General features: G+C 39.2%; 1 protein-coding gene across 6 annotated transcripts in view; it reads left to right on the plus strand.

Moving 5' to 3' along the window:
• Window positions 1–672: 672 nt before the first annotated feature.
• pwwp2b (PWWP domain containing 2B) overlaps window positions 673–8,480 on the plus strand; it is a 188,461-nt gene continuing 180,653 nt past the window's right edge. For all 6 annotated transcript variants that reach the window (XR_011954697.1, XM_072557673.1, XM_072557668.1 and 3 more), the window contains exons 1-3: window positions 673–755; window positions 1,521–1,952; window positions 4,593–6,236. Coding sequence is in view for 5 of the 6 variants with exons in the window: in XM_072557673.1 (XP_072413774.1) it covers window positions 1,798–1,952; window positions 4,593–6,219 (1,782 nt within the window). In the remaining variant the exon portion in view is untranslated. The remainder of the gene's footprint in view (window positions 756–1,520; window positions 1,953–4,592; window positions 6,237–8,480) is intronic.

Below are 8,480 nucleotides of genomic sequence, written 5' to 3' on the forward strand. Positions count from 1 at the left end.
TATCCTTTGATTCTACAAGCAGCATCTACCCCTGTGTGACAGACTCTGCAGATTGAGCTTTGGACAGTTCAACCATTTCAGAAACCATTAAATCTCAATGGAATCAGTCACCCGGGATCCTCAGGGACTGACTAAGAGATGCATCCATCACGTCATCAATCCGATTATTTTTCAAAATGTGACACTGGATTGAACAAATACATTGCAAACTTGCGAACTGGTTGTCCAATACGAACATAAAAATTATGATAGTGCAGGGTTCCTGATTGAGAACCCAACGGCTTACTTGTTTTGTTTCGTAGTTTTTAAATTGGGGCGTATTTGTAAATAACTTTCATCAATTTATTTGGGTCACATCCTAGTCTGTTGCTTTTAAATCTTTGAGGACAAACTATTGCACGAATATGAATGATCTCATTTTGGCTTTGATTTATCTCTTTGGAGCTTTCAGAAGTTTAAGAATATTTATGTTGGCAATGAGTTGTCAAACAGCAACACGGGCAATGGTAAATTAAGTCGCTCGCAAGTGAGCAAAATGTGTTGGTGGCACCATAACTAACAATAATAAGTGACATATAATGGAGCCACAAGAGGACGCTATCTGGTGCTTCCGCAAGACATCGTTTGTATCGTCTTATTAGTCATCTTGCTCATTAGGCCACTGTGGGGCGTTTGGTGCTGGCAGCTTTAAAGACTTCAAATGGTGTACCTTCAGGAAATCGACTACGTGTAGTGTTCAGTCGGTGCATTCTCAGGTATTATTTATTGCTCTTTTTACACGATGGCGTCTTTTTTTAGCTTTTAAATGTGATCTGAGGCGTTTCTCTCAAAGTAAAAATCAATTTAATCTCTTCCTGATTTGTTGAAGGTACATATATCTCGGTTTTAGAATGACCAGTTTAAAGTTTCTTGTTGATTGTACAGTACAGACTTGGATGTATTTACTTTTTGTTTTAAAACAGACGTTGCGAAGTAATTTAAACCTAATCTTACAGGATGAAGTAGAAGAGTACATGTTTAAGCACTATACTTGCAGCACAATTATCTTTTAAAATGATTGCATGGGTCCTTTAAGATGTTGGTAGTTGACTACACAAGTGATCTAACCCTGCTTGCTGTGTTCAATAGGCCTGTGACCAACACAAGAACCAGATTTGAGCTGACGTCTATAGATACCTTACCGTATTTATTAAAAATCTCGGAACACTAATTGGTTATATTCCATAATTGAAAGCTATCTACATTAAAAGTCGAAAGCCAGCAGCTGTTTATAAGTGTGATATGTGTTTCCATTATAAAAAGAATGAACACAGCTACATCCTAATTAAGTATGGCTCTCAATTTTCCCTAAACATTTCTGCTTGGTTGAGGATTATAGTTTTGTTGTGTAAATTGCATTGAGAGCTTGAGGAAGTAGATCAGACATTGGGGGCGGGATGAAAGGTGTTTTTGTTTGTGTTATTTTATGTGAAATAGTGATTTTGTGTGTTTTTCTCTCTCTCCTCTCTCCCCCCCCCCAGGAGCTGTTCTCCAGCAGCACAGCCTGCACTCCAAGCTTCTGCTGCACCGCTGCCTCGAGCTCCGGGGATGGGGCGCATGCGCCTGCCGCTTCGCTCCGGGCCCTGTGACTGAGCCGGCCTTTGATTGACAGGTTGAAGGACGAGGCGCGGGCACGTGTCGGCGCTCGCTCCCGCTGCCGCTCCCGCAGCGTCTCCCCTCCCCCCCCCCCCCATCCCCCTGGTCCTGGTCCAGGTCCAGGTCCAGGGCCCGCATCTCGGCGTTACCCCGCCAGCGAACATGGCGGCGCTCAGCCCGGAGCCCGCAGCGGGGCGGCTCCGAGCGGGCGCCCAGCTCTCGGTCACGGTGGAACACGTCGTCAGCGGTACCTTGGTGGTGTCCACCAACTTCGGAGGGAGCAGCTTCACCGGGATCCTGATAGATATGGCCAAGAAGTAAGTCCTCTTCTGCCCCCAATCCTCCCCCCCCCCCCTTCCATAAAGCCTGAGCTGGGAGTCACCTAGATTAGACTGTGAGCACCAGGCCTTCAACAACTGGGGCAATGAGTAACTAACATCAAATTAAATACACACTCAGATTTGACCCTCCTCATAAAATAAGGCTGTTTTTTTCCTTTAGAAAGTAATACTTAATGTAACCTACTTTATAACAACGTGGAACTATTTTATAATGTCCAGTACCACCATTCTGCCTGACCATTTGTATTATTGGCACCCACTTAATGGAATTCCCATATTTTTACTTCCCTACTGCCTTTCCTATATTTTGGAAATTTCACCCAGGAGCATATCAAAGTTGTTTTTTTGTTCTATAAGGTTTTGTAATTAAGTGCTCTTTTACCAATATAAACTATCAAAATGTTATTTAGGAAAATTAATGTACAGTAAACAGTTGTGTCGGCTGTACGACCTACTTGTTTGTTTGTATGATTGACACCATTATCTTTGGCTTTTCGGCAACTTTTTTTAAACAAATGGTTTAGTTTAAATTGCAATAATTTGCATTACCACTTACTGGTCAGTACATGGACCCATCTTTGATTTATATGCAGTAAGGTAAAGATCCATATGTAATATGCATCTTAACCAGGAATTTACTTGATTAACTAGTGTAATATATTGTAAACACAGACATCAAATTTTATTTTATCCCTTTTGGTTGAATAAATGACATATCAATTTATGTCTTTCACATGCTATCCCTAACCTAAATCATAAACTAATGGACTGCATTTGTAAAGTTTGTTTTATTGTGGCAAAAAAAACGTTTGAGCTGTTTTACACTGGCTGATGCTATACATTAGTACTTGTTTAAGGATAACTAGACATGATGCACACAAGATGTTCTGATATCCTGTTGCTCTTTCTATTGTGGTAACAATAATTTGTTAGGCTAGATCAGTGCATTCTTTTAAAAGTTGCAACAGCAAAAAAAAGTGTGATGCCTCAAACTGAGAAGCTTTAGATAGCCGTAGTGACCTCTACCTCTATAGTTTAGAGATAGCAAGCTTTTTATTTAAAAAATGTAAGAGTTTAACTTTATTATTTTTGACTTCCCTGAAAAATACATGGTTCTTCACTATTAAATTATACGATTTGATTCAGTTCAAATTGTGCTTGGAGTACTGCTGGCATTGAATATTCACTATTTGCGTGCCCTATCATTTTTGACCCTTTTGTCAGGTTGATGTGAGCCGGCAGGAATTGTCTTCTACATTCTTTGCAACATTGGGAATGGTTATATCGTTTTGGGCCTCTTGTTCCCCTTCACAGTCTCCCTCTTTAAAATAACAAATTCAGGACATGAAAAAAATCTGCAACAAAATCAAACTTAAAATGTTCATTATAGTGGAGCAGCTGCTGTGCAGTTGCAGTCCTTTTCCCTGGTGAGTCTACTCAATTAAAATAAAATGCATGCCCTGAGTTCAGTCTCAATTTGTGTAGGGATGACGTTGGCTTGTGTTACAATAAGAAAATGAACTGTTAGGTGTTTAGAATGGGTTTCACTCCTCAATATTATTGGGGATTCAATATTCAAACATTTATAGCTACTGAAGATGCTCAATGATATTTATTTTGGCTTTAATACAGTCGCCCAAGATTTGTAGATGTATAATGGCCACTTGGATGGGTCATGGAATGTGCCCCCTCCCCCAACCTTCCCTGTTGATTTTGGCATGGAGGAAGAAGCTTGCTGTTCTATTTTGTAAGATGTTCTGAATGTGACTTTTTAGTGGTCATGCATAAATTTGTGGGTGAGAAGTCTAATTTCTCAAGTTCCTTTTTTCAAAATGGAAATTTAACTTAGTATCACTTCAAATCTCTTTCCCCCACCCACCCTCACAACCCCCTTGACTTGATAACTCTCAGATATTTATCATTTCTCCTATTTAAAAAAAAAAGTTTAGGTGTGTAAAACAGTAAAGAAACCTTGTGATCAATCTTTTGAATTGTATGCTGACATCATTGTCCTAAGAAAATATTACAGACTTGTTCAGAGTTGGTAATTTGAACATGGTGCTTTTACTTGCAAATGCGATCTGATGTATGTTCAGATCAGCTTCCTCCCTGTCGTTTGCAGGAAATAGAGCATTGTCGAAGTTTAAAAACACCATTGCATTCTGTTGCTTTTTTAAAACTTTTATCACTTTGCTGTTGGTCCTTGTAATAGACTGGCCCTGCTTTTAAATAAAATGCCTTTTTTTGTAGACACTTTTTAATCATGTGGTAAGTATCTACATAGTTCTGCATGCCATCATATCATTGGTTTCAAATTTCTGAACTGCAACTATTTTCTGACTCTGCCCTTTTGTTAACTCCACAAAGGAACCTTTTATGCTAGACATTCAAGGCCATTGGATACTGAAAATATCACATAGCTAGCTTCAGTGGTCAAATATGTTCAGCCAAATTTTCATCTTTTTGATTGTGATGATTAGATTTAAATTCCGGTATTAAAAGCTATGATCTTGCAGTTTTGCAAAGTGCAGTGCACAACTTGTATGAATTCTCATCAGAGTCAGGGTGGCTATTCATTTTGTGTTTTTTTTCCCTTAAATTATTTTTATTTGCCAGGTCTGGTTTTTATGGTGTTCTCCCAAGCCAGTTTGCCAAGCAAGAGGAGTTTGCTGCCAATTTGTGTGCCAGTGATGTCCTTGATGGAAAAGAACAGGCAGTGCGTCAAACTGAGTCGCAGCTCTGCAACATGCAAGTTTCCAACACATTAGGCAGAGAACAAATTTCGCCTATTCAGCCATTACCAGAAACTGTGCCTTGCTTTCCACCTTATTGTGAAGGTGTACCTCTACCACAGCCATTAGTATTGAGACAGACTTACAATCAATGGGTTCCCCAGCCACCACCTCGGACAATCAAGCGTACAAAAAGACGCCTGTCAAGGAATCGCGATCCTGGTAAGCTTATAATGAGCACCATCAGACTGCGACCAAGGCAGGTACTTTGTGAAAAGTGCAAAAACACACTAAATCAGGATGAGGACGATGATGACAAAGATAGACACAACAGTAAGAATGAGAAAAAATCTAGCATGGAGGAAAATGAAAAGAGAAAACCTGAGGTAATGTGCTGTGAAAATAGGAAAATAAAAAAGGAAAAGAAAGATGATAAATTTTCTGGTGAGCTGGTACATCGAAGCCCTGTGATAAAAATATCATATAGCACTCCTCAAGGTAAGGGAAAAGTTGTAAAAATTCCCTCACGGGTACATGGTTCAGTTGAGCCCTTTTGTCCTAAAAGGTTATTGCAAAATGAAAGTGTGGACCAGGACAAGAATGCAAATTGTGAGGAAATGGAGGTTCTTCCAGAAAAGTCATTCTCTAGTCCACCTGGAACCATTCCAAAGCTAAAACTGACTAGACCGTTACATTCCAGCGCAGACATCCCACCACCTAGAATTCGGTTAAAACCTCATCGGCTCAGTAATGGGGACAGTGTTGCAATTTATAAGGCTGAGCTTGTAGATAATGTAAATAGCAATGCACAGCCTAAAAGGAGATCAGATAATGGTACACTTCATTCTGAAGAATCTACAGGAAAGAGTTCAGTAGAGACATCAGGGAGTTCTGGGGAGGAGGACCAATGGCGGTACAAGAGGAGTCGTCGAAGCAAGGATCAAGATGATCTGACTGTGTATTTAAGTTATAGGAAAAAAAGAGCAGATTCATCTAGTTTATCAGTCTGTAGTAATGATAGTTTAGATGAATCGAAGTCTTCTAGTTCAGAGATGACTTCGCCAGAAGTATGTGATTTTGCACCTGGAGATGATGCTTCTGTGTCGTCGTCTTCCAAAGAAGAAAAGACAGTGCCTCCTTTAACTGTGAGACTTCACACCAAAACTGTAATGAAATGTGTAACAGCTGAAGGCAGGACTATATCTGTTGGAGATATAGTATGGGGGAAAATTCATGGCTTCCCCTGGTGGCCTGCCCGCGTTCTCAGCATTAGTATTAACAAGAAGGAAAATGGGGCTCCACAATGGCAGGAAGCCAGAGTGTCTTGGTTTGGATCACCTACAACATCGCTACTTTCTGTATCAAAAATCTCCCCATTTTTGGAATATTTTAAATTGAGGTTTAACAAAAAGAAAAAAGGAGTGTACCGCAGGGCGATTACGGAAGCTGCCAAGGCAGCTGATCACCTGACACCTGAAATTCGATCTCTTCTTTCACAATATGAAACTTAACTGAGCAGCAGCAACAGGTGAGTGACAAACAATTTTTTATTGAATTTAATTATGTGGACTTCTGAGTAATTGTTTTCACACTTTAAAATTAAGCAAAACTGTTCACTCCAATATTATGGGAAATTGCTCCCTGTGAATCTGATGTATCAACTGACTCAAGTCTGCAGACTGAAAAGTATTGTTCAATACCTTTCTGGCTAAGAACATCCAGTCTCTAACAATAACAAAATACCCTTTGGTCTATCAAGCCCTTGCCATATCATCATGGTGTGTACTCTCATGATTGGGTGCTGCCTACATCCCAACAGTTGTATGATTTCTTGGGAAGCAAAGAAAAGCGTCCAATTAGGAGAAAAAGTGTGGGTTGGTATAGATTCATTCAGACAATCTGAACTAGCCCAGCTGGCAGTCTTGCCTGTTGTTTTACTATCTTTTTATAGAATGAGATTTTTGCTTCTATCCGGAACTGGTTACAGGTCTCAAGTGAAGACTTTTTGCTTTAAATACAAGAATGGGCCCTTTGTTTTATGGCTACCATCAGTACATAGTTTACAGGTGGCAGGGGGGTGGGGCCTCTAAACTGGCCCTCCATGGAGTAACCTGTGTGAATGATCCTATGTTTTTCTACATCCATTAAAATCTATTGTTGGAAGCACAATCTTGTCCTTCCATTTGAAATACCTAATAACCCCCAAAGTCATGCATCTTAAACATGATAGCCTTTGTTTTAAGTCTTGATATAATTATGTTATTTAAGCTGGGAATCATCCTTGTGGTTTTGGCCCTTTTTCCAAAGCTCATTAGTCAACAAACAAGAGGGCCAAAACTGGGTGCAGTATTCAGAATATATTTGAATCAAGGTCTTGTTTGAGACAAATGGTATGCTTCGTTTTGTATTTGAATAAGTCGATTAATACAACCTATCATTTTTGGATATAGTTCTGTGGCATTGGTCATGGCCTTTTTTTATTAAGGATGAACTTTAACTCCAAGATGTTTATTTTAACTGAATTTTTTTTGATGAGGGATTTCGGTGTACTTGGAGCCCAAATACATAATTCTACACTTCATCTCAATTAAATGCAATTTTATGCACTTTGGTATGTTCACCCAGTGAATTAAATCTGCTGACACAAACATGTTTCCCTCCATACTCTCCCAACAATTAGATAAGTTTTATCATCTATAATGTTCCTGCTAAACTCCTCTCAGTAGCAGAACTGCTTGGAAAGTACTGTGCAGGCCTTGATCTATTGAAAGATAGTATAGCCTTGCGTGGTGGAAAACAAAATTAAAATATTCATTATCTGCCAATTTGCAGACCATTCCAGTACAAGCATTGTAACTACGTTTAGATGAGGCGTTTTAAAAAAAAATCATTTATTTTGGTAAGGGTGCTGCTGATCATTTGTGTCCTGAGCAGATCCACAGCCATCAATAACTTCCTGATGGGAAAGCAGCCAACAATTGGTCCATTGTAAATTTCAGCTGATTTCTGGAAGTTTCCGTCTGGTAGAATAAGGTGATGAAGTACTAAGTTCTTGTGTTCCTGCCTTGCTACCTTACTAACTACTTCTACATTTTAAAACAAAACCCAATTAATATAGTATTGGGTCTTTCTCTATCTGACTGAAGGAATCATGAGGCACTCTAAAATAAGCAATTATGTGACCTATATTAAACATTCAATTAATGGGCCTACAATGCCCTGAATCTCACCTATTGTCCTTTGAAAATCTGGTAATTCTTCCTAAAATCCAAAATTCAGTGGCCTGTAAAAAGCTGTGTGCAAAAGAGTTGTATCGTGCATGTCTCATATATTTCCATCACACTTCTGGGTTGCTGGTAAGATGCTTATAAATTCCATGTCTTAAGTTTTACATTTAATCTCCTACTATGCAACAATATAGCTCGCTATTAAGTGACATTTCTGGAGTGAGGATTGATAGCAGGTAATAACTTAAAGCAATTTCCTTACTTTGAGTCCATTTTAGTCTCTCCTTTTGAGAGATCTTTGAATCAGTCCTGTACATTCTTTAAGAATCCTCTGACTATTTAAGCTGCAAGTCCTTTATCATACCCACTATTATTGTTCATCTTCTTTCTTAATGTCCTCTCAGCTGCTCTCATTTCTCTTATTTGCGCATCATATTTGATTACACAGTGAATTCTATTCTTGTTCCTATGCCTCAATAGGGTAGCACACTGGAAATAAAACTGTGCTATTCCCAGAGTCATCACAGATTTTCAAGATTTTCTAA

This window comes from Chiloscyllium punctatum, chromosome 38, assembly GCF_047496795.1.
Source record: "Chiloscyllium punctatum isolate Juve2018m chromosome 38, sChiPun1.3, whole genome shotgun sequence".
In the NCBI taxonomy this organism is placed as follows: domain Eukaryota; kingdom Metazoa; phylum Chordata; class Chondrichthyes; order Orectolobiformes; family Hemiscylliidae; genus Chiloscyllium; species Chiloscyllium punctatum.